The sequence below is a fragment of the Tamandua tetradactyla genome, chromosome 22 (assembly GCF_023851605.1).
Source record: "Tamandua tetradactyla isolate mTamTet1 chromosome 22, mTamTet1.pri, whole genome shotgun sequence".
Classification (NCBI taxonomy): domain Eukaryota; kingdom Metazoa; phylum Chordata; class Mammalia; order Pilosa; family Myrmecophagidae; genus Tamandua; species Tamandua tetradactyla.
Window position 1 is genome coordinate 48,076,122 of NC_135348.1, and position 26,106 is coordinate 48,102,227.

Consider the following 26,106-nt stretch of genomic DNA (forward strand, 5'->3'; position numbering starts at 1 on the left):
AAGATCCCCTTGGGGGGCTGGGGAAAAAGGAGGAAATATTCAGCTTCTCCATTTGGAGAATTACCAATATTCTCATAAGCAGTAGGGACAACCAGTTCAATAGGCCGAGCCTTCAATCTTGGGGTTCGCCCTTATGAAACTTATCCCTGCAAAGGATAGGCTAAGCCTACCTAAATTAGGCCTAAGAATCACCTCCAAAGAACTAATTTCATTGGTCAGATGTGGCCTCTCTCTCTAAGCCAACTTGGCAGGTGAACTCACTGCCCTTCCCCCTACATGGACTCCCAGGGGTGTCGATCTCCCTGGCAATGTGGGACATGACTCCTGAGAGTCACCAGGACCTGGCATCACAGGATTGAGAAAGACTTCTTGACCAAAAAGGGAGAAGAGAGAAATGAGACAAAATAAAGTTTCAGTGGCTGAGAGATTTCAAACAGAGTCGAGAGGTTATCCTGGAGGTTATTCTTATGGATTATGTAGATATCCCTTTTTAGTTTATTGTGTAATGTAGTGAGTGGAGGGAAGTACCTGAAACTGTAGAGCTGTGTTCCAGTAGCCTTGACTCTTGAAGGCGATTGTATAAAGATATAACTTTTACAATGTGACTGTGATTGTGAAAACCTTATGTCTGATCCTCCTTTGGTCCAGGGTATGGACAGATGAATAAAAAAGTATGGATAAAAAAATAAATAAATAATAGGGGGATAAGGGGTAAAATAAATTGGGTAGATGGAAATACTAGTGGTCAATGAGAGGGAGGAGTAACAGGTATGGGATGTATGAGTATTTTCTTCTTTCTGATTATTTCTTTTTCTGGAGTGAATACACACTAAGTGATGATTTGTGAGCCATTGATTTTATACCATGTATGGGCTGTCTGTGTGAAGATTTGTCAATAAAAAATATGTGTATATATATATATATATATATATAGTATGTTTTTAAAATATAAGTTTAAGTAAAACATTTAGATATATTAAGAGAGTACAAAAAAGCATTCCTAGAACTCACAATTTCTGATCTGAATGGTTTTTGAAAAACTACGTAATATTTGAAAAAATAGTACAGGCGCAAGTCAATTCAGTATGTGCAAAGAGATTCTATTCTTTCAGGCTAGAGAGAAAAAGTACTAAAGACACTTTATGTTTGTTGGACTGCCAACAAAAAAACTGTAACTTTTTTTGATGGCTTTACACATTCATTTTAAAATACATTTTTACATCCTTAAAATTATACATGTAGTTACTCTCATTTCTGGCAACACTGTAGACATCATATCTTGGAGAAAAAGCCCCGCTATGAACACACATATTAATGCTGGATAAAATAAGGGAAACAGCAAAAACCTGAATTATAAAAAAAGGTAAAGATAGACTCCAAGGTCCAATAATTGAAAATGGTGTGGAAAACTACAGTGATCAGCTCAAGGCAAGGATGAGTGCTTGCAGAATGTTTGCCAGTATCAGCAAACTCAGGATATGACTTTTAATGATTACAGGGAAAAGGAGACAGGCTTTGGGCTCAGGTTTGCAGATGAGATGGAACCCATGCCCGAAAAAGGCTGTGCTCAAAATTAAATTGGAGACTAGAAAAATTTACCTTTGGCAAAGGAAGGTGCTTTCAACATTCAACTGTCTTGAAGTAATTGTTGGGTAGGGGAAGATTCTCCTCGGGTTTGTAATCAGAATCCTTTCCTCAAGTGTGCTTGGAATCCAGATGTAAAATAGTTGCCTGGCCAGAAAATCTTAAGGCAAGGAATAAACTTTATTTATTTATTTTTTTCACAACAGAAAAAAAAAAAAGATTATACATACTATACCACTTACCTCTTGCTTTCATTTATCACTAGCATTTTGAACTAAATTTATTTTAACCTTTGTCCCCCCTATTATTTATTTTTATTCCATATGTTCTACTCCTTTGTTGACAAGGTATATAAAAGAAGCATCAGACACAAGGTTTTCACAATCACAGAGTCACATTGTGAAAGCTTTATCATTGTTCAATCATCATCAAGAAACATGGCTACTGGAACACAGCTCTACATTTTCAGGCAGTTCCCTCCAGACTCTCCACTACATCTTGAACAAGGTGATATCTACTTAATGTGTAAGAATAACCTCCGGGATAACCTCTCGACTCTGTTTGGAATCTCTCAGCCATTGACACTTTGTCTCATTTTACTCTTCCCCTTTTTGGTGGAGAAGTTTCTTTCAATCCCTTGATGTTAATTCTCAGCTCATTATAGGGTTTTTCTCAGGCCCCTTGATGCTGAGTCTCAGCTCATTCCAGGATCTTTGTCCCTCATTGCCAGGAAGGTCCACACCCCTGGGTCTGGTTGTTATTTGCATGAAATATCTTTTCCCAACCTTTTACTTTCAACCTATGTTTATCTTTGGGTCTAAGATGTGTTTCCGGTAGACAGCATATAGAAGGATCCTGTTTTTTAATCTGTTCTGCCAGTCTGTGTCTTTTGATTGGGGAGTTCAATTTATTAACATTTAGTGTTATTAATGTATAGGTAGTACTTTCTTCTGCCATTTTGCCTTTTGGATTTTATGTGTCGTATCTAATTTTCCTTCTTTCTACACTCTTCTCCACACCTCTTTCTTTTGTGTTTTTGTACCTGTCTCTAGTGCTCCCTTTAGTATTTTTTGCAGAGCTGGTGTCTTGGTCACAAATTCTCTCAGTGATTTTTTTGTCTGAAAATGTTTTAATTTCTCCCTCATTTTTGAAGGACAGTTTTGCTGGGTATAGAATTCTTGGCTGGCAGTTTTTCTCTTTTAGTAAAGGAATAAACTTTAAAAAGTCTTTGATAACATCCCTAAGTGGCTGGCAGAATCACACACAATTCCTGTCTGGAGAGACTTACCGTCAACTTATGGGTCACATGATTTTAACAGATAAAGACCACCAAACTTGGGCTCACTATTCAAAATTCCAGAAATAAGAACAAGAACTATGATTAGAAGAGAGGAAAAACCACAAATTGCACAGCTAGACTTCCAAAATATTTAATATATTGGTTTATCTTTTTTTATATTTTCTTAAGAAGAAAATTATATAAATGCTTATAATATTTTTAAATGGCATAAACAACATGAGTATAGAATAATATTAAATAAGAATACTAAGTAGTTTTGGAAAAGAGCACAATAAAACTTCTAGAAATTAAAAATACAATAACAAAAGCTCAGATTGTTCAGTTAAATACCAACTTATTTACAGCTGAAGAGAGAATTGATCAACCGATTCTAAAGAACTTTCATAGAGTGCACCAGAATGAGATGAAAATGGGAGAGAAAAGGTTCAGATAACTGAAGAACAGAACAAGTCTATTGTACCTCTAATTGAATTTGTAGGCTTTTTATTCAATCAGACATGGGAAACAATTGTTTTTAGTCAAATAAAAGTAGAGTTTGTCACCACCAGATCCTCAAAAGGAAGGTTTGAGATAAAGAGGATTGAGAAGCAAAGCGATTGTTAAAATATATATGACTAAATCACATAAAATAATCATGATTCCATATTGAACATTAACAATTGACAAATGACTCAAGTAGTACTACACAATAACATGCAAGACAGGAGCATTCTAAGTTATTCCAGTAAGAGATGAAACATTTAGATAAACTTTATATTTTTTAAATGTACATAGTAGGGCAGTACAACAGTGGCTCAGTGGCAGAATTCTCGCCTGCCATGCTGGAGACCCAGGTTCAATTCCCAGAGCCTGCCCATGCCTAAAAAATAATAATAATAAAAAAATTTTTTTTAAAGTGCATAGTAAAAAATCAAATATAACCACTAAAAGGGTAGAAATAGATTTCATAATTTCTAAACAAATGGTCAACCCAAAGCAGGAAAGTAAATATAGAGGAGAAAACTTAGAAAAAAGCAGGCTAAAAATAACACACAAAAATAACCTGTTAGGAATATCTTCTAATATTATCACACCAAATATAAAGAGACAAAACTAGCCAGCTTTAAAAAAAGTGATTTTAAGCTGTATGCTCTTTACAAGAGACACTGCCCATAGTCTCTGATGTTCTCTGCAGATAACTACTCTCCTTGAGGGAGACAACGTCTGGCGTGCTATTGGGCCTTAGAAGAGGCTGAACACTTGATGATAGGCCACCAAGTAGCATGTGGCCTTAGTGGCTATCATGGACTGGGTGTTGTCTGACCCACCAAGTCATAACGTTGGGCTTGCACAACATCACTCCATCATCAAATGAAAATGGTGTTTACGAGAGTGAACGCAAGCAGGCCCTGTAGGGACATGTAAGTTCCATGAGGAAATGGCCCAAGTGCCCACGGCCCCTACTCCTGCTGTATCACCTTCTTTCTTCTAGCCCACAGCTATATCTTCACAATCAGTTAACTGAGGAAGAGAACACTTGGGTCAGGTTTATAGACAGATCTATGTGATATGCAGGCACCATTCAACAATGGGCAGCTGCAGCACTACCACTCCTTTCTGGGGCAGCCTTGAAGGAAAATGGCTGGAGGAAATCCTTGTTAAGTGGGCATAGCTTCAGCAGTACACCTGGTTATTCACTTTGCTGGAAGAAGTGGCTGGCATGTTGTATACTGATTCCTGGGTTGTGGTCAGTATAATTGTCTGGGTTTTCAGGAACTTGGGAGGAATATGTTTGGAAAATTGAAGACAAGGAGATCTAGAGGAGAGGGTTAGGAGTAGACCTTTCAGAATATGGCAAAACACATGAAATTATTTGTGTGGCATGTGGTTGCTCACCTGGGAGACCCCACAGAGGAGGGTTTTCATATTCTAGTGAAAAGGATGAGCCATCTGTGGACACTATTCAGCCTTTTCCCCGATGGCTATGACAAGTGCACGTTCTGGTAGGGTTAGCGGTTGTGCACAGGCTCAGCCATATGGACTTCCGCTTACCAGTTCTGCCTATGGCAAGGAGCAGTCAGAGCCCCCGATATGGCACCATTCCCCAAGATGACCGGCCTGCTATCAGGGCAGGCTGATGACACTGTACACTTCCAGCATGGAAGGGCAGCGCTTTGTTCTTACCGAATAGTCACATACTCCAAAAATGGAATTGCCTTCCCTGTAAGCAACACAACCCAATCCAGGCAGGACAGTGCAGCTCATTCCACAAGTAAGATCTATAGATGTTATGAGTGCCTCCTTATTTTTAGTGAGTATGTTTGTACATGTACAGAAAGTTTGCCTCTCTTATTCCATTATTATATAAAGTAACTTGCATTAACTTTTCCTCATAGAATTTAAGTTATGTATGTAAAGGACAAGAGTGAATATCATCCAAGGACTTTGCGTACTCTTCTGGGCAAAGAATTAATATATTTTCGATTGTACACAGGACAGACTGTTTCAAAGTAAAAAAGGTAGATATGTACTGGGCAGATATTAATTTAAGAAATTTTATAGCCAAATTATGACCCAATTAATTTAAAGATAAAAATGCATCATTATTAATGACATTACTTCAAAAAAGGTCTTATTTTCCAGGAACAAAATAGTTTTAAACTTTATATTCACTATTATGCTTAAGACAAAAGTCTTAAAGCTTTTGAGACTTAAAAATCTGAAGTAAACTGATAGAATCACAAGAATATACTACACTTTACAATGCAAAATAATATGTTCACTTTGTAGAGCTATTTAGCCTATCCTAGAAGAGTTGCAGCTACACTCCACTTCCAGGTACGCATACCTTAGAGAAATGCCCACATTTGTGTTTGTGTGAACACGTACAAGTGTATCAGAGCAGCATTATTTGTAAGAAAATTGGGAAAAACTTAACTGTCCATCCCAGGAGAGTGTATATGAGTAAATTATGGTATGTTCCATTGATTGCAATACCTCCAGCATTAAAACTAATGAATCAGGGCGCAGGGCGCCATTGAGGCAGCTGCGGAATGGGGCTGGGCTTGGCTGGCCGGGTGCCGGGTCCACTGAGCGGTACCTCCTTCCTGACATAAATGGCCAGTGTTCCTCTAGCCATGATGTAATTAATTAACTCCATCCAATTTCAACCGAGAAGTTATTCAGAGTGATACTTTGTGACTTGTAGAATGCTGTGCTGCATGGTGCGGCCATGACCAAAGTTGCACACGGGAATGGAAGAAAGTAGCAACTGCATTAAAAGCTGTTGCAAAGTCAGTGCAGTCGATGCAGACAGACGTCAGCCCCGAGGAGGTTGGCGTGGTGTCAGGGATTTCCTACCATCGGGGTCTTTGCATCTGATAACAGACCAGAAGATTATCAGGTGGGGAACGGGGAGCCACAGCAGACGCAGGTCTCAGTGCCGTGCAAGCTGGTAAAGCACTGCCTCGGGGAGGACGACGTGTAGTCCTGGAAAACAAAGAAGTGAAAGTTCAAGTAAGAATGATGTGACTGAGCTGACAGACAACAGCTCTGACCCAAACATCCGATGGTGGAGGTGTGTGGATGTTGAGTTTGGTGCTCCCTGCTGTGGACACTGAAAAACCCTAGAGCCAGAGTGGGCAGCTGCAGCCACAGAGGGAGAAGAGCAAACTGGAGGAGACATGAAACCAGCAGCTGTGGGTGCTCCGATTACTCAGGCTCTAGCCAGCCCCTGTGGGATTAGGGGATCCCCTGCAATCAAGGTTTTTCAGACAGGCGAGTCTCCTATGGATTAGGACGGTGGGCGGACAGGTCCAACACAGGTTCATGAGTCTTGGACTTGTTTTCTGACAGTGCCGCCTCCTGAGCTGCTTGAGATAATCCATGAGGATTTTGCCATGAAGGCTGGGGAGGATCATGAGCCCTTTGTTTGGCTGCGTGGCCCCATCTTCTGCAGGCAGAAATTCTTATTTGGAGGTTCTTCTAAGTTGGCAGACTCATATAAGAAGGAAATGTGGGGGTGGCTGTGGACAGAAGCTGGAGCCCAGCGTGTGCGTGAGAATGCCCTGGGGAGGGAGGGTTTGGATACACCCATGGCAGGGTCTTTCAGTGAACAAAGCCTCATTGAATTCCCCAGGGAGCTTTCCCTTGGCATAGATCTGCAGCCCCTATGGGAGGTGGGCTTTCCCTACAGTTGGTCTGGTAGAGCCTCGGGACCAAGGCTGGTGGGTTTCCCGTGGCCAGCGATACTGATACCAGTGATGTGGCCCTACGTGGCTTAGGAAAAGACAAGCTGCGAGATGCTGCACAGGTTTCAGTTTTCTTTTCTTGGGAGATTTTTCCAGCAGGAATGAACTTTCTTTACAATCAGATGGACCTGCCAGTAGCCTTTTTAAGTAGTACTGATTGGTCATATGAAAACACTGCATCTGTGAACTTTTGCATCTCAAGAAAACATTGAAAAATCCTATGAATTGTTGTAGCCAGTGAATTGGATTGTATTTTCAAATAATATTTTGAAGAAAACTGATGTTCTGTTGAAACATTTTTCCTTCCCTCTATGTACTGCTTGATTGTTCTTTGAGGCTGCTTCTTATGTATTTAATGTGATTTCTTCATTTGAATAATAATGACTTTTTTTCCATTAGATAATAAAATATAATTGACAATGCCAAAAAAAAAGATTTAATAGGAGCTACACATGTTCACAAAATAAAAGCAGGGACTAGAAGCTCACAAAGATAGTGTTTTGCTAAAGAAAACAAATCTCAAAAGAATGCATAAAAAATATATACAATATGATACCATCTAGGTATTTTTAAAGGCAAAATAATGCTATGTCTTGCTTAGGGGTCCATTCATACATAGGAAGTAAAAATTCAAGGGAAGAAATAAGCATTCTCTCCAGGACAGTGGCCGTCACTGAGGTGGGGGGAGGGGGCTGCACCCAGGGTGGGGGGCTGGGGGAGGGAGAGGTACACCTGTGCTGATAATGTTTTATTTCTTCAGCCAGCTGGTGGACACATGTATGTCTATTTGACTATTTACAAACCTTCTGGTCAGTCTGAAGAATTTTATAATATTATTTTCAATATTATGAAGAAAATATAAATAGAGCAATTTGTCAACATAACATGAAATTAAAAACACACATATACATATACTACCTCAATCCAAAAACACATTTAAAACAGGAAATTTAGAATGTACTTTTGGAACAAAAAAATCTCAGTTTGTTAAAGTTTGCTTTAAACAAAACTTTTTGTGAATGCTCCATTTGGTCACTGGCCAGCTGCTGTAATGGAACACTGTTAATCCATTTATTTCACAATTAAGTCCCAATTAAAAGATGGTGATATGATTAAGTTCCCCATAGCAAAGATGGCTGAAGAATTCGAGCAGTTTTTTCTTTTCCTTTTGAGTTTTATTTCCCCATAAGTGTCTCTGGCCAATGATAAAAAATTCCTTATTTTAAAAAGGATAAAAGAACACCCTACTTTAAAAAGATTGAGTAATAGAAATGAAATTACATAAATCACAGCTGAGCCTTTGCTTTTAAACTTCCCCCAAAAATGTGTTAAAAATTTGGTTCTGAAAGTTTTATTCCCAGGAGCCCCTGCGAGAGGAACCGCTTGGCCGCATCTGGGTCGAAGGGCAGAGCCTTCTGGTTCACGACTGTCTTTGTACTCGGGACGTGTCCGTAGCACCCCTGGGCCCAAGGACACACTTAAGAGTTGGATCACGGCAACCAACAAAATCCACTCTCACAAACATCTGACATTGCTGGAGGTCGTGGAACACAAACTCATGTTGAAACTCTGCAACACTCTGGGCTAGTGGGTTGCACCGTATTCAACAGTATCAAGTTGAAGATTTCCCTGAACATTTACAACATCTGCAATACCTTGTGGGTTTGCTGGGGCACCCTGCAGTCCTGGCTGGAGCCCCGTTTCCACACGGCGGGCTTGCACTGACGCTCGCTCATGGTGGCCTCTTTCCCCCACTGCAGGAGAAACCGTACAAGTGCTCGGAGTGCAGCAAAGCCTTCAGCCAGAAGCGCGGCCTGGATGAGCACACGAGGACGCACACCGGAGAGAAGCCTTTTCAGTGTGATGTGAGTGGGGTTCTTTTTCCTTCCTGTAGTATCCTCCAAAAGCAGAGGTGTGTGTGAGCACTCGTGTCTGTGTGTGTAAGTGTGGCAGTGTGTAAGTGTGGGTGTGTGCTTTGCATTGCTGGGATATGTCTGTTAGTATCTAGCACTATTTACAGTTTTTGACTGCATATTCCAGATAAATATTTTCATAAATTTTTTCATTCTGGTGAACCGGCAGCAAATAAGCTTTGAGTTTGCTTAAGACAGGCTTGCACCTTGTTTTAATGCAGCTGAGTTGTTCTTCCAAGGTATAAAGTGCACGGTGAGCCGAAAGTCCCAAGTCAAGGACAGGTTACTGGCAGCTAAGCCAGTGATTTAACTGGTCGTAGCCAAACAATGAATTTCCAAAACATACCCAAATTTCTTTGCTTAAATAAAGCTGCAAACTCTTTAGATTTTCTTCTTATAACATTTGAATTGAAGTGGAATTTTTTTGTCATAGTTGTTTACATTATTTATGAAAGGAAAAAATACTACTATTGTCATTAAAATCAGTCTGAGCATTGATAAAGCTGAGTGAAAACCTGATTCTTCAACCAACAGCATCACTGTTCCTCTGTGTAAGATTGACAGTTGATTCAGAATTGACAGGTATGAGGGAACCCCCGGGTGCTTATTTCTGATACAAAAAGATCAAGAAAAATATAAATGTAATTCAGTATAAAAGGAGCATTAGGTTGTATGGTGTGCAGTTTCACTGTACAAAACTCTCTTTATAATACTGAAGGACTTCAAGCACTCGGCCCCATGACCTATCCCAGTGGGTCGGTGGGGCAGATGGACCGAGACGCGCAAATTCAAGATGTTTTCCTCGCCTTCTGTGAAACACTAGTGTAAGATTAAGGAGCAGCGTGCTCCCGTTGGGCCTGTCATAAGAAGAGCTTTCTCAGCGCTGAACTTCTGAGTAAGGAAAGGAGTACAGGGAGAAAAATGCCCAATAGAACTCAATCCTGCACTGGAACTACAACCTCAAATTGATCGTTTCAACAGATTCAATTTTCCAGTGTTTTTAATAGACGCATTTTCATAAAGGCAAAACCTATATAGATTATAAAATTGTTTAGCTGAACAAATAACTGTCATAGGCCAGAAATGAAATGTCACCTATACAGGACTTCTTCCTGCAACCACACTCAAGCTTGCTTTTATCTGTGTTTAATATTTCTGTTGAACAGAGTAAATTGGATCATATTCAACCAAATTTCTTAGGTAAATTGGACCGTGATGTTATTTTTTTGGACTATAATATTTTAAGCATAATTTAAAAATTTACTTCTACCTCATTTACTTCTATCATATGTCCAGAACTCTGTGTTTCTTTGCAGCTAACACTGGCCATTGAGTAGAAACGCGTGCATCAAAATGCCTCCCAAACCTGGTTGAAGTGCAGCCGGCTCCGTAGAGAACTGACTGTCTTAACTCCAAAATCTTGTCCTCTTTCCTCCTAGCTGAGTCATACCAGGGAGATGTCGTCCTTTCTCACCCCACTTACAATCCTAAATAATTCTCAATTTTATTCCCTCTCTCAGTTCCGTTCCCACTAGACTGCACAGCTCAGCGATTCTATCACATCCGATCTCCAGGGTGCAGTTCTTCACCTGCCACCTGTCCAGGTGACATTTTAACATAAACCTGACCATGTGCTTCTCTGTGCTTCTCATGGCCTGGACAACTGCTCTGGTCTCTGCATACACTTTTACCTCCTAACAGCCTCCTGCTCACCAGTTCTCTCACTGTTGTACCAGCTTCAGTGTTTCCTGAGACGCCCACACTGCTTCCCGTCAGTGCTTTCTTCTACGTGGTTTGCATATATTGTGCCCTGTGCCTCTGCTTACAGAGTCCTTCCTCTCCTGCTCTCAAAGCCTGGCCCAAACAAAACAAAACAAACAGAAAATAGTTGTTTACAGTCTGCCCAGTTGTTGCTTTCTTCGTCAAGACCACTCTAACCTTTAGATTCCCAATTCCATGCGCTGTGACTCGCCTGGCATTCTATACTTATGGAATGGTAAATGCCAGCCACCAGCCATGTGGCAACACCCAGTGCTTTCTCCTGCCCTGGACTCTCTTTTGAACTCTCGGCAAATACTGTGAGCTGCCTGGAAGACCCCCACCTGCTCCACCTCACGTTCCAGACTACCCTCACCATCTCCCAGCCGGCTCCCTTTTCCTCCCCATCCTTGTGGCAATTCCATCATCCCCAAGAAGCCAGGCCCTAGAGCCAAGCCTCATACTTAGGTACCGCTTTTACCCTAAGCTATAACCATAATTGTCATCTAGCCAAGCTCCAATTGTGGGAAAGACACAGAAGTAGCAGCCCGCATATATGTTCTCTGTTCTTCGCTCCAACCCAGTAATATATCAGTATCATTTCCACCCACGTGAAGGAGCTAAGTCTCGCTGAAATTGGATGACTTTCCCAGGTCCATAACTTATAACTGGCCAAGACAGGATTCTAGGATTCAAACCCACATCTTTCTTGGCAATTTATCATACACTTTCCATTCAGACCCAGTAATTCCTAACGCCCTGGCTTCTTCATGTTTCTCAAATCCATGGCCTTGGATTTGTAAATTCCCACTGCCACATCGGCTCCTCTCTCTTCCTCATACCCTACATCCCAATCAGTAACTGCTTTATTGGCACCACAGCAACCATCTTAGTCTCCTGGAATATTACAATAGCCTCTTCATAGGTCTCTCTTCTTCTTTCTTTTCTCCTCAACTTGCCACCCGGAATGATCTTTCCAGCCCTGAGTCAGATTATATTACTCATTTGCTTAAACTCCAAGGACTTTCCATCATATTTGGAGTAAAAACTGAAGTTTTTTTCAGAAGCTCAAATTGTTTTCTCTCTTATATGCATTGCTTTCTTAACCTTCACCTCATATTATTCTTTTTCATTGCAACTTACATCAACCTGAATTATTAATTTGTTTGATTAATTATTCATCTTCTACTCCCTCCTTAGAATATAAGTTTTGTGACAACAGAATTTTGTCTTTATTGCTCATTGCTGTATCCCCAGGCCTAAAGCAATGTAATTCAAGGAATATGTTTGAATGAAGGAATAAATGAATTAATATCTACTGGCTTAGTTCATTTCCAAATCATTTCTGGCTTGGAGCCTTCTTACCCCAGTTTTATACTCTCTGACTTGCTGCTGAATGACACTGTAGATTGAGTTTCTGTTTAGAATCCTTTGATGACTCCCCAACACTTGTAGAATACACTTCAGGTTTCTAGTTTTAATCACCCAGAATTAGGTTAGACCTCAGCTTTCAACGCTATCTTCCTGAAGTCATTTCTCCAATGCAGTCTAGTCTTCAGCTTTAATGAGCTGCTTTTCCCTTTTCTGTACCTTTCCATATGCTTCTTGGAACATCATCACCCCCCCCCCCCAGGACATCCTTCAGGACCCGGTATTTGTGTCACCTCTTCTGAAGTATGCCCTCTTCTCCCAGGCAGTTGACTGCCTTCTCCTTCGTGCCTCTCTTAGCACTCTGCTCATGGCATTGCATTTATTTCTCCTAAGACTAGGGTCTTCCTAAAAAGGAGGTAGGTACAAGGTGCTTATTGCCATATTCTCCTCTTTGCAATGGAAGGCAAAATTATGTGTGCTAATTAGATACTAACTGAAGACCCTGTATGGAATTCTAATTCCCATCTCTCAAGTTCTGTCCTGTTAAACATCTTATTTCACTTTATTGTTAAAACAACATCAGTTTACCTGTAACTTAGAGTAAGAATAAACATTTTCCTATTTGGTGGCATGTGAATTAATATTACATTTGTGTAACGTACAGAGTTGTATAAGAATCACAGGTGGAAAGAAAGAAAAGGAAGCAGCCCCGTTACACTATCTGAACTCTTCCTTGCCTCCCTCTATTTTTAAAATGACTATAAATGTCCTTGAAATCGGCTGATTTATGCAGAGCATCAATTTGGAGTCTCTTAAATGACTGCATTTAAGTTCATGAAAATATAAGATTTTAGTGTGTAGGCAGTTAGTTTCACAACCGTAACATCAGGTACTCTCTACTGACATTCAATCTTCTACCCTGGCTCTCGTTCAGCAATCTGTTGGCTTGTTCCCATCTCATCTCCTGTGTGGAGCTTCTAGAATTCCTTAACTCAGAGCCCTTATCTGGGATTTCAGCATCTTGCTCAACTTCCTTTCCATTTTCTCAGCTTGCCATTGTTGTAATTCTCCCACGACGACCGTCTAAATGGACTTGCACTTTGCACATCTCATCGCACACTAGTGAACCAAACTGAGAACCTCCTTTCAATTCTCGAAGAGTGATTTCCTTTTTATCTTTAAAAATGGTATCAGCGAGGCAAATGGGAAAGGCGGTTGACTCACATAACCGTCTGTCTGAAGTTCAGGCCTGGAGTAACAGTTGGCCCTCGGGAGGTGGTGAGGACCCTGGAACCAGATCACCTGGGTTTAGACCCTGGGAACCACCTCCTTGGCTGTGACCTCGGCGACCTGGCTAACCTTCTGCCTCTCGGTGTCCGTCTATAAAACGATGGTGACAGTGGCGGATCCACCTCAAAGGGTGATTGTGACACTTAATCAAGCCAATGTTTGAAGAGTGCTCTGGGCTCCTGAGAACTCTATTACTCCCAAGCTGGGCCCTGCAGAGACCCTGGGAAAAGGCAGTGAAGAATACGGCGTGTCCCCTGCCCGCATCGGACTCACATTTTTGTGAAGTAGAGACATTAAACAAACACAATAAACGTCTAGTAACATATTTTCAGGAAAGGAAAAAACAAACAAGCATGTGGTTATGAAAGATGGATAGGGAAGAATACTCTAAGTAAGAGACTTCAGGTAACGTAAAGGATGGGAAGGGTCAGTTATGGAATTAAAAGCATCCCAGGCAGAGCGAACAGCAGGAATGAAGGCCTGGAGGTGGGAGAGACTCGAGGGAGTTCAGAGGCTAGCAGGCCAGCTGAAGCCCGGGAAGAGGATTGGAGTGCTGCAAGGTAAATCTGGAGAGAAAATCAGGGGTGTAACAGGGCTTCAGGCCTTGAATCTAAAACCTAATGGAAGACCATTGAAGAATTTGGCATTTGTTGTTCAACGTGATATGGGGTTTGGGGAAGGGCCAGGGAAAAAGTAAAGAAAAATCTGTCTTTTTCATGATCATAAATTTTAATTGACACATAAAGACAGAGTTTCTTTCATTTGGAAATACTAGAGACACCTCTTTGATTTCCCCAGAATTATTCCTCAGCCTGAGGGGTGCGGGTACTGCTAATAGGAATTTCATCTCTGCCCTCCTTCCTCCTTCCCTCCCGTCTTCTTTTCTTTCCTTTGTTCTTTCTTTCTTTCAACAAATATTTACTGATACTAATACTGCCTTCATGTCCTTTAGTCTGGTAAAGAGATAGACATAAATATTACACAAATAGTTAACTGCAGTGGAGGCAAGTGTTGGGAAGGAAAACTAAAGGCTGCTATGGCCACACTTAATGCAGGACTTAACCTGGACAGACAGGTCATGCAGGCTTCCTGGAGGAATAGGGGAAAGGGGACGCTCCATCAAAATACCTGCAAAAGTGCCGAGGCGGGAAACGATGGCGCCTTCAGAACCCGCAGGGCAGCTGTTTGATTTGGCTAGGACTCAGTGAGCCATGCTTACGGCAGCAGGGAGCCATGGAGGAATGTGAGGCACAGTGTGATACTTGCATTTTCAGAAAGCTCTCCTAGCCCCGCGTGGAGAATGGACTGAGGGGAGAGGATAAATACAGTGAGCTTCAGATGGGATCAGCCGGCCCCTGGTCTTGCGGGAGATTGCCAGCTCGTTGCAGGGTGTTTGCACCCTGCCTTCTCCATGAAATGTAAGCAGTAACCCCCGTTTTGGGGGACAAGTAAACCGCCCCCACAATTCCAAACATCACCATCATTTGAGAACCACAAAATGTGACTATGCAGTACTCTAGATATTGGTTCCAGAGTGAAGAGAGGCACATAGAAGCACACAAGCAGGACTGCCCATTGGGTTATGGGAAGGACAGATTACAACTTCTATTCCTGTGTATTTTCAGTTTAAAATTAGGAACAAAATTAAGCTTTCTTACCACTGGATAGGAGACTGGCCTTTGGCACCCTTTGTTGGCCTTTGTCGGCTGGTCTCTTGGCAGGTGTAGGACTAAGTGTGATCAGAGGGAAGAGTGGCAGATACACACTGATGTGGGACTAGCCGACAGTCCCGATAACTTGTGAGTCAGTACATTGCTAGGATTGCAACTTATGTGTTATAGCTTAAGTGGAGATATGGATTCTATCATCTGTTGTTGTTTTTGGTAATCAATTTATATTTATTGAATAAATGAATGTAAAATTTACAAATTTGGTAAGAAATTTGCAGACCACCAAGATTAAAAGGTCTATAATTGCCAAACAAAAAACAATGTCATATTCCCAAAGATTTACTTCATTAGACTCAGAGATTTATTTCTGGCTTTTCAGTAGCAATAGGAAGCTGCGCTAGTGTGGAATGATCTTTCCAATGAACTGAAAAACTACCTAGCAACCTGGCATTCTATAACAAGAAGAAATGCTTTCAATACTAGGAGTGGAAAAAAACACTTTGTACCAGAAAATTCTAAAAGAGACCAGTGGAAATTCTAAAAGCTATGAAACACCAATGCAAAGTGTTAACAACAGGGAGAATATTTCTGTTTTTAAACAAAGAAGCCTTTACAAAATGAACAAGTGGCTTAAAAAGATGCCCTTACAAAATGAGTAAGTAGCTTAAAAAGAGTCCAATAAAGAAACCACAGATTGAAAATAATATTAAAGATGACAAACACAAGTTGACAAAAAAGAAAATGACAGAATTAATACTACTAGTCAACAATAATTTGAGATTAAAAAATAGACATTATTATATCTTTTAAGAAATAAACCAAAAACAAAAATTTAGAAAAACAGAGTATTTGTTGATAACAATGAATCTCACTCTAAATATATATATCTTGAAATATTGCCTATCTTGAACATATGAAGCCATAACACTACATATATTCTTTATTTCATCTATATCTCATCCTCTTAAAATCTTGTCTATCTTTGGTATATAAATACAATGGAACATGTATGCATTTTAAAAAATGCAGGTAATAGTGCATGCTGAGACATGTTCTTACTGATAAGAACCACCTGGTCCAGGTAGATGTGGTTTGCACACAGGTAGTTGGATGTCTTTGAGAAATGTGTAAAGGAAGAAGCAGTGGCACTTGTAATTGCTCATGAGAGGGGAAGAGGGAGACATTGCATCAAGTGGCTGCCAGATCTGCCCTAAGTGCCGGGTAGATGGTGAAACCGTGTTTTGAGCATTAGATTTAGAAAGTAAAGATCATGAGTCCAGTTTTAAACATATGAAGTTTGGGGTGCCAGGGTGCTGTCTAAACGATGGCCCTCTGGAGACCAGCAGACAGGACTGGCCTAGAGAGAGACATTTGCAGTATAAGTGGTGGCAGGAGGCCTGGCCATGGTGAAGACTGCCAAGGAAGAAAAGGTGCATGGACTGGAGAAGATGGCCAAGGGTCGGATCTGCAGGGTGTGGGTGAAGGAGAAGCCTGAAAAGCAAAGTTAAGAGAAAAAAAATCCAGGAAAATAGAAGGACAGCAAGGAGAGTGATCACTGTGGAAACGAAAGGAAAGTTGATAGGTTTTCTTAGCTGAGGACTCGCGAGGGTCTGCTGGGTTTGGCCACGTGGACAATGTGGGTGACTTTCAGAAAGCGGTTTGGAGAGTTACAGTATTCCAGGCCCACGTCTGATGGGAGTGGGCTGGGGTGCGCGTGGACCTTCACTCGACTGACTACATTTTTTCATTCCAAAATATATATATTTTTATTCTATAAAGTTACTTTTTAATTCCAGAAATTAGGAAATGCGGAAAGAAATACAATGATTACAAATTCCTCAACTGATGTCAAATAGCATTAATTAATGTTACTCTATTGACATCTCCTTCTTATACTTATTTATACATATACAATTATACTCTTTATTTCAAAATTATAGATCAAATTGCTTAATCCTATCTTCTGCTTTCTTCCCTTTTACATTTCCCCTTGCCTTTAAATATTTTTGGAAAGTGATTTTTTAATGGCCAAAAAATATTTCCTCATTTTGTTATATCCATATAACAAGTAAGTCATTTATAATATTTTACTTTTATAAGTGATTCTTATAGAATGACTGTAAACCTGTACATCTGTACGTCCAGACTGTACATCTGCGACTGGGGGGCATCCATGCAGTTCATGCTGGTGGTTCTTTTAAGGCTCTCTCTAGCTGTACAGGTGGCTTTTGAGGAAGTTCTATGCACTGCCAGTTACACTCCCCGGGGATAGTTTTATACACTTTTATGCACGTCCTCCACTTTTTCCCATGTGCATTTGTGGTTTTGATTTTAAATTTAAGTGTAGCCTATAGTTGCATTTTGCTTTTAGCCTAATTTGAGTTTCTCTGTTTGAGGTTACTTAATATTTTTATACAAATGATCATATGGTCTGCCATATTTGATGCCTTTTCTTGATTCCCGGGCCCTTCCTTTTATTCCCCCTTTTATTTTTACTATATAGACTCTGTTTTGTTTTACAGTGGCTTAATAGGAGTACAGTGTGTTTTTCATTATGATTATAAAGCTCATGTGTACAAAGCTATTTCAAAAGACAAATGTCCCTCCCAAGACTGAAATTGGATCAGTTTTGTTTGTTTTTAGGAAGCACCTACAGCAGTCGTGTTATCACAGGGACTGCCACTCTCTAGCATAACTGTGCCCCCAGGAAACTCACCTGGGGTGGCTTTTGATCACCTCTTATTAATATTAGTTCTTTACAATCGGCTGATGGCTCTTCTAGTCAGAAAAGATGAAAGAGGAAAAAAAATAGGCACAGGCATTTATAGAGTGGTCGGGTGTCTGCAGTGTAACAGCCATTTATAGGCATTACTTCATTTAAACTCTGGTAATCCTGTGAGGTAAGTGTTATTGCCATTTTACAGGAGAAGGGATTGGAGTTAAAGGGGTAATTTTCCCATCGGAACTCTCCGAATAAGCGGTAGAATCACAGTTAAATCCAGGTTAGTTTGTTCAATGCCTAGTGAGGGCTTCCTCCGCGCGCACGTCTTCCTCCTTACTCCGCCAGGGGCTTCCTCCTTACTCCGCCAGGGGCTTCCTCCTTACTCCACGTGCACCGTCCTCCTCCTTACTCCGCCACCATCCTCCTCCTTACTCCACCACGTCCTCCTCCTTACTCTGCCACCATCATCATCCTTACTCCACGTGTACTTTCCTCCTTACTCCGCCACTGTCCTCCTCCTTACTCCGCCACTGTCTTCCTCCTTACTCCACCATCTTCCTCCCTAGAGCATCAGTGAATAGGGCATGGGGCGGAGCTGACCCAGTGGAGCTGACCCAGTGGGGGAAGATGCCCGCTGGAGTAGGTCACGCTGCAGGTCCCGGTGTCCGTACTGTGGAAAGTCATCAGAGCAGAGGAGGGGATGCGAGTGCGCGCAGGGCTGCTTTTACGTTCCGAGTCAAGGCAGGCTTCCCTGGAAAGGGTCTAACTCTGACGCTCACTTTGAACCCCACCGTGCCGCTACTCCTTTCTAGATCCGAATCCGTGTTACAGAATCACTCCCTCCTTTACGAATTAGGGGCTGATGCCTCTCGGGGTTTCGTGTTGTTGCCAGTGTGTTCTCCTCCCCCGGAGAGAGAGAGAAGGATTTCTGTATTTGCTTTAGTGTTACACAAGCCTCCCCTCTTCAGGACGCATCCTTTTTTACAAAGCGTTTCCTCTGTCCTTATATTCCTTAAGTTCTTTTCGTTAAGTGGTTTTCCACTGTGAGAGTGTACCTTAGGTTTTCTCCAGTGGGTGTACTTTTGAAGAGTTTTATGTAAATAAGTTTTTGTGAATAACATCAAACTTTGAATGAAGAATTGGCACTAAAACATCCCATATAATTTCATTTTATAACCTCAGTAATTATGTCTTAAATTTTTGATTAATTTAATATTTTACTAAATGGGCTGTTTAATGTATAGGGGATGTGGCAGAGCTTGCGTGAAGTTAAATTGTGTCATTCCTTAGTTAAGCCAAATATATCTAATAAGTGATAAAGAAATGAAATAGTAGGTAATAAACACCCACCTATGATGCTCAAAGCAACATTAACTTTTACTTTACAAGTGGGACTGAATTACGGGGTAACTGGTGAGCAGTGTCCTGGGCCAGGCAGACCCGAAGGCCTTTGGAGAGGTCAGTGTTCACTTGCAGACGCAGGCCGCACCGCCGGCGCTGCCGCTTCGGAGGTGTTGAAATGCGGCCTCTGCGGGGAGGGCGGGCGCGCGGGGCCAGAGGACACAGTCACATGCAGGAACTCAGGGGAACTGCAAGTGATTTTAGTGTTAGTTCAACTCCATTTACTTCAAGGGCAGTTTTGCTTCTTCCGCCTGCGGTGCGTGCTGGGCAGCAGGGCTTCGCGTGGGGCGCGGCGCGTGGCGCGTGGAGGACGGGCTGCGCCCCCGGCTCTGCCGGCCCCTCCGCTGTCTCAGGCCCTGCGGGTCACGATCGGCGTCTCCGGGTCTCTTCCAGGTCTGCGACTTGGCCTTTAGCCTGAAGAAGATGCTGACCCGCCACCAGCTGACACACAACCCCAACCGCCCGCTGGCCCAGTGCCAGCTGTGCCATAAGAAGTTCACCCGGAGCGACTACCTGAAGGTGCACGTGGACAACGCCCACGGCGAGGCGGGCAGCTGACGGCGGGGCGGGGCCTGGCGCGGGGCGGGGCCTGGCGCGGGGCGGGGCCTGGCGCGGGGCGGGGCCTGGCGGACCCCGACCCCTCGCCATCCGCCGCAGCTGGGGCCGCTCCGCTGCTTTTGGCCGGGTTCGCTGACCTTCAGCATCTGTAAAGGCACGTGGAAAAAACAAAACAGACAAACAAAAAATCATACTTTTACCAAGAAATGGCACAAATCGATAGATATAACTTTGTAACCCTGCAAAGAACTGCATATATTTTTCTTACAAACAATAGAGAAAAGATTTATGATTCTTTGTCATATCCATTTTAAGCAAAATCTCTCTGTAATGAAGTTTATTCATATACTGCCCTTCAGGCTCCTCTATTTTATTATTGCCTTTGGGATATGTGCACGCGCGTGTACGTGCTGTTTATTGCAGCTGGTTATTGCTGATTTTGTCATGGATAAATCAAGATACCTGTGTCATTACAGAGGAGGGTAAGAGTTTTCAAAGTCTCAAGCAATAGAGCAGAATGAATATTGGCTGTTTTGTAAAACAGTCTTTATTTAATAGTGCCATACAATAGGTCAATTTAAAATAGAGATATTTGAGAACTAAAACATTTATTAAACTATTAATCATTTTAGAGAACTCTCAGGAAACCTTGTTTCCTCTCTGGCAGACATTGATGGTGTGGAATTCTTCTAGAACAGCTCCACAAAACTAGTGCATTAACATAATATTTAAATATCCATCAAGTGACACGTCTGCGTTTATATCGGTCATCTTTGGAAAATAAAACGTGTAAATATATCCTGACCGTGACACAGAGTAGGTCCTCCATCAGTGTCTGTGGATGGACGAAGTGGCGGAGCGCTCGTGTAGGGTGGACCTCACCTTCACCCTCGTTCAGTCCACTGTGTAGAACATGTTAATGCAGGTTTGATGGAGTCCTCTGAGTATTAACATTTTTTTGCAAAAGACATTTTCCAGAATCTTGGCAGTAGGTGATTCTGAAACACGTTTGAATTACCCTCAATCATCTTATAAAGTTTGGAATCCATAAAATACAAACCTGGCAATTGCTATGATTGAAACTGTCACTGAAGCTTAAGGAAAATTGAAGCAAGAACCTAATTTATTCCTTAAGGTTACATTTCAGTAAAATACTTGACAGCATCATACAATGAACAGCTTGTTTGGGGAGAAGATATGATAAAATGCAGCAACGATGTCAAACGAGCGTCTAGGAATCCAAAAACCAGAAAAAAATTTAAAATGTAGCTCAAAACCATGAGCCTCTCTAATTAGAGCCACTCAGAAGAGAGGACACAAGACTTTAAGGATGTTATTAGGGTCTAACAAGAAATGTTATCAGAAGACAGAAGTTCCTTTACGTCAGGGATCTCATTTTAGAATTATATTCACCCATTTCCAGTTTTAGAAAGAAACATGAAATTTTCATATGGATGTTTAATTTCTGTCAAAGTACTAAATTTGAAACAACAGAGGTAACTTTAAAATATAGAAATCCAAAAATTTTGATTTTGAATGTATCTAAGTATGGTCATAAGTGGTATTTTGTATCTGAAATTGTAGACTGTTTTATAACAAAAGATTTTGATCTTGTTTCTCACTATGTTATTGTTTCAACAGCATATTTTTAGACTCAGAGTATTTTCAGTTTAATATAACAGTGTGCTTAAATCATTTGAATATGAGAGAACAGCTGTGCAATTTGGTGGTGTGTAACATCCAAACATCTCGTTTATTCCTTTGGATGGTGCCTTCTCTCTATGGGATGCCTCATATCCCAATTACGTGATGAATAGGAAATTCAAAAGGAGGCCAATTTCCTATCATCTCGGTGACATGTAAGTTCACTGGACTTCTGGGGAAGTTTCCCGTGGAAACTGGGGAAGTTTCCACGCTGTCACCAAGCTGACAGGGAGGGGTATAGCCTGACTGCTATACCTGTCTCGCTTCGGAAAAGACAGAATCCAAAACAAGTCCTGAGGACTGTACTTGTATGCTGTAAGCTCACCTAAAAGATAATTATTTATAGTATTTCCAGATATATTAGGCATTTGTGTCCTGCCACTTTTAAATCACTTAGCTATAATAAAAAGATAATTGATTTTTTAAAGGTTTAATTAAGAAATATAAGAAGACATAGTTTGTCATGGAGGAGAAGTCTTACAGGCATGCTGAGGTTCAGGTACCCACTTTGTTGCCTCTCACTTTTCTGCTGTGAAAGATTAGCAACCAGAGACCTTCTTTGGTAAATGCCAAACTCCCAAGTTCCCAGGAAGTCCAACGATAGAGCTATCATCTTAAGAGGTGTTTAATAATGTAGGTAGATTCAGATTACCCCCACACACACCTTTTTTTGGAGTGAATGGTCCGGGAATTGAACCCGGGTCTCCAGCGTGGAAGCCGAGCATCTACCACTGAACCACGCGTGCCCCAGGTTCAGATATCCTTTTATAATTGCTGTTTTCTTTGTGTATTAAATTCAAGATATGTGTACAGTAATACTACTTTCTTGTTTTACAGTCACCACCTGTTTCCGTTAGCTAAAACTGCCTGAATGTAAGATACCAGAAATGGGTTGGCTTTTACGATGGGTTATTAACTTACAGTTTGGAGTTCTTAGGCCATGGAACTGTCCAGTTGAAGGCATCAGCAGGACGATTCCTGGGCCCTGGAGACAGGCTGCTGGCCTCGGGGCGCACTGGCACAAGGAAGGGCACGCAGCTGCACCTGGCGCCATCCAGGTGTCAGTGCTTTCAGCGTCTCGTGCCAGTGGCTTCCTCTCCAACAACTGTGGGTCCTCTCTTAGTTTCTCTGCGGCTTTTCTCTATGAGCTTCTCTTAATTTTATCTCTTATAAAGGATCCCAGTGAGGGGATCTAGACCCGCCTTGCATGGGGTGGGCCATATCTCAACTGAAATACCCTAACCAAAAGGTCTGCGCCCACAGGAATGGATTAAATGAGCATGACCTTTCTGGGGTGCATACAGCTTCAAACCACCCTGCTACCTTGTATTTTCCTTTCTGTGTCTATTTTTATTGTTGCTGTTGGCTGTATAAATGCTTCATTGGATAAACATGATCCTTTTAGGCTGCATTGATGAATCATTTTGGGGGTTATGCAGGGTAGTGGAAACGAAGCTATTAAAGGCACCTGTTTCTTACCACCTGTGTGTATGTGTCTTTCTGCTGAGGGTCACCTTGAGGCTCCCCAGTGCAGCCACCTCATCGGGAGGGTCTGAACCTGGATCTCGAAGGTCCAGGTTTGCACCTGTTTGGTGCATTAGATTTATGGGCTGCTATCTCAGCCAAGCTTGACAGGACGAAGGATAAATTCTTGAAATATTAATTTTTGCCTTCACAAATCTAAATGTTTGTTGTGAAAACTCACCTTGGGATTGTGAATGCACGCAGGTATAGGGTAGGGAGGAGAATCTGTGCCTCTTAAATTCTATAGGATTTTACCATTAATATTTGAGGTAAAGTTACATGTATGTAAATGTAACTTCTGTAATACAGCAGAACTCAAATAACAATCTTATTATAAATTAAAGAAATCTAAATCGCTACCAAAGTTAGTGTTAACATTTCCATTTTATTCTAAAACTGTAACTACTAAAGTTCTATAGTAAAATCCAAGTGAATGTATTTTTATGACTATAATTTCTGCCTCATGCTTTTGTACTCTGTATGTGCAAAATTGCTAATTCTGCCGGAATGCAATATACCAGAAATGGAATGGCTTTTATAAAGGGGATTTATTAAGTTGCAGGTTTAAAATTCTAAAGACATAAAAATGTTCAAACTTAAGCATCCAAACAGATATTGTCCTAGTTTGCTAGCTGCCGGAATGCGATATACCAGAAACAGAACAGCTTTTTTTATAAGGGGGAATTTAGTATCTTGCAAATTTACAGTTCTAAGGCCATAAAAATGTCCCAATTAAAGTAAGCCTACAGAAATGTCCAAATTAAGGCACCAACAAGAGGTTATCTTCACTCAGGAAAGGCTGATGAGCTTCACGGTTTCTCTCACAACTGAAAAGGCGCATGACGAACATGGTGACGTCTGCTAGCTTTCTCTCCAGATGTCTTCTTTCAGGAAGCTCCCCCAGGGACATATCCCTTCTTCATCTCCAAAGGTCTGTCATGGTCCTTATGGCTCTCTCCAAAATGTTTTCTCTTTAATCAAGACCCACCTAGAATGGGTGGAGTCACATCTCCCTCTAATCAAATGTTAATACCTACAATTCGGTGTGTCACCTCTGGCAATAATCTAATCAAGTTTCCAACCTACAATACTGAGTAGGGATTAAAAGAAAAGGCTGCCTTTACAAGGTGGATTAGAATTAAAACATGACTTTTCTAGGGTACATAATCCTTTCAAACTGGCACTGATACCTTGATTAAAGAAAGGCTGAATCCTGTCCCCGGTTTCTCTGCCACCTGGGAAAGCACGTGATTGGCATTTGCTGATCCTTGTTCCCACTTCTGTTGCTTTCAACTTCTGATTCTAGTGGCTTCCTCTCTGAACGTCTGTAGGCTTTCACTGAGCTGCTCTACGACAACACTGTGAGATGCTACTCTTAGCGTAGCATCTCCCCATGCTGGAGATTTCTTCTTTCCAGCCTGCTAGGTTCAGATGACTCTCTCAGCTCCTTCTGCTTCTCCAGACATCTGTATCTATGCTGCTTCTGAAGCAACTGTGCTTTTCCAACCTGTCTCCCCTTTTAAAGGACTCAGTAAACCAATTAAGATCCACCTTGTATGGGCCAAGTCACATTTCCAGTTCAAAAGGTCACACGCACCTAATTGAGGGTGTCACATCTCCATGGAAGCAATCCCATCAAAAGGTCACACCCACAATTGAGTGGGTCACATCTCCATGGAAACAATCCAATCAAAAACTCAAACCTAGAATTGAGTGGGTTAATTGCCATGGAAACAATCTATTTAAAAGTTTCCACCCTAAACGATAGATCTGTCCCCACAAGATTGGATTAGGAAAAGAACATAACAATTTCAGACCAGTACAATGTGTAATCTGAACAATGTCTTTTCTTCCTTTTCTTTTTTTAAGAAAAGTGCTTACTACAGATAATTTCTAGATCCGGAAATTATCACTAAGGTTGAGCCAAGTTTGTTTAAGCTCAGTAAGAGAGAGCACACACTCTTCGCCCTTGCACCTCATTCCTGGTCATGCCTAAAACAGAATGTAACAAACAAGCAATAAAACCTGATTTATAGTTGCATCTCTGAGCAAAAAACTTGATATTCACTAACATAACCTGAAAGTAATAAAAGTCAGAATCAATGTTTTAGGTATTCCTTTTTTAAAAGAGATATTTCATCATGCTGAAGTTGCCCTAATCTTGTAAAGTTTGAACTCTCACACCTTTGGTGAACCTGGGCTCTAGGTGCGGTAGTGCTCAGGGTTGTTAAGTTGTTGCATAATAACAAAATAATAAATGAACTCTAGAGCCTTCAGTTTGGGCCATGTCAGAATAGTTGGAGTACTCAAGGCCCCTGAGACACTGCAGAATGCAGCAACTATTTATATTGAAATGGTACAGCTGATCCAGTGCTCAAGTTTATTTTCTTCCTTGTTCTAAGAAAAATGCTTACTACAGTACTATAAAACAAATATTTATATTTAGTTATAAAATCAGCTGCCTAAATATTTAAAAACATATTTAACTTCTTAATCACACAGATGCTTGGACAATTAAAATAAACTTGGATCCATGCTACCTTGGTCTATTACCTGGGAGGTAGAAACTAGCTGATTGAACACTTTAAATAATGTCAGTAATTCATATGCTGAAAATCAAGTATGGATGTAGGACTTCTGAATCTTGATCATTTAACTTAACATACAAACATCCATATAAAACTTCATTTCTTCACATGAAACACTGTAAACTTATGAGGAATTAATTATACTTGGAAAGCATATTTGCATTTCCAAGATAATATAAAAATGGAAAGAGGTCCAGCCCACAGTGGGCACTTCAGTCATTCCACTACTTTATTTATTTGTTTATTTTTTCTTCTTGGAGACTAATTGCCTACTTTTCCATAAAGTCAATTTTGTCCGATATCTTTTATTTTTTTACGGTATAATATAACATACCATACCAAACTCTCAGATTTTTCCTTCTAGCTGCTCCAAAATATAGAAGGCTAGACAGAATAAATATTTTTTATCATCACAATAGACATTTATTCTTTTTTGTGAAAAATAACATATATATGAAAAAGCAATGAATTTTGAAGGAAAGCACAATTAGTTG

The 26,106-nt window shown here is 41.0% G+C and overlaps 1 protein-coding gene and 1 pseudogene across 6 annotated transcripts in view; both read left to right on the forward strand.

The window, feature by feature from the left end:
- The window catches only part of PRDM5 (PR/SET domain 5), a 274,545-nt gene extending 254,725 nt beyond the window's left edge, over window positions 1–19,820 (forward strand). For all 6 annotated transcript variants that reach the window (XM_077140176.1, XM_077140171.1, XM_077140174.1 and 3 more), the window contains 2 exons: window positions 8,874–8,978; window positions 19,632–19,820. In XM_077140176.1, coding sequence (XP_076996291.1) covers window positions 8,874–8,978; window positions 19,632–19,796 — 270 coding nt within the window. In that variant the 3' untranslated portion in view covers window positions 19,797–19,820. The remainder of the gene's footprint in view (window positions 1–8,873; window positions 8,979–19,631) is intronic.
- Window positions 1,954–7,776, forward strand: LOC143666385 (protein disulfide-isomerase A6 pseudogene; annotated as a pseudogene).
- Window positions 19,821–26,106: the final 6,286 nt, after the last annotated feature.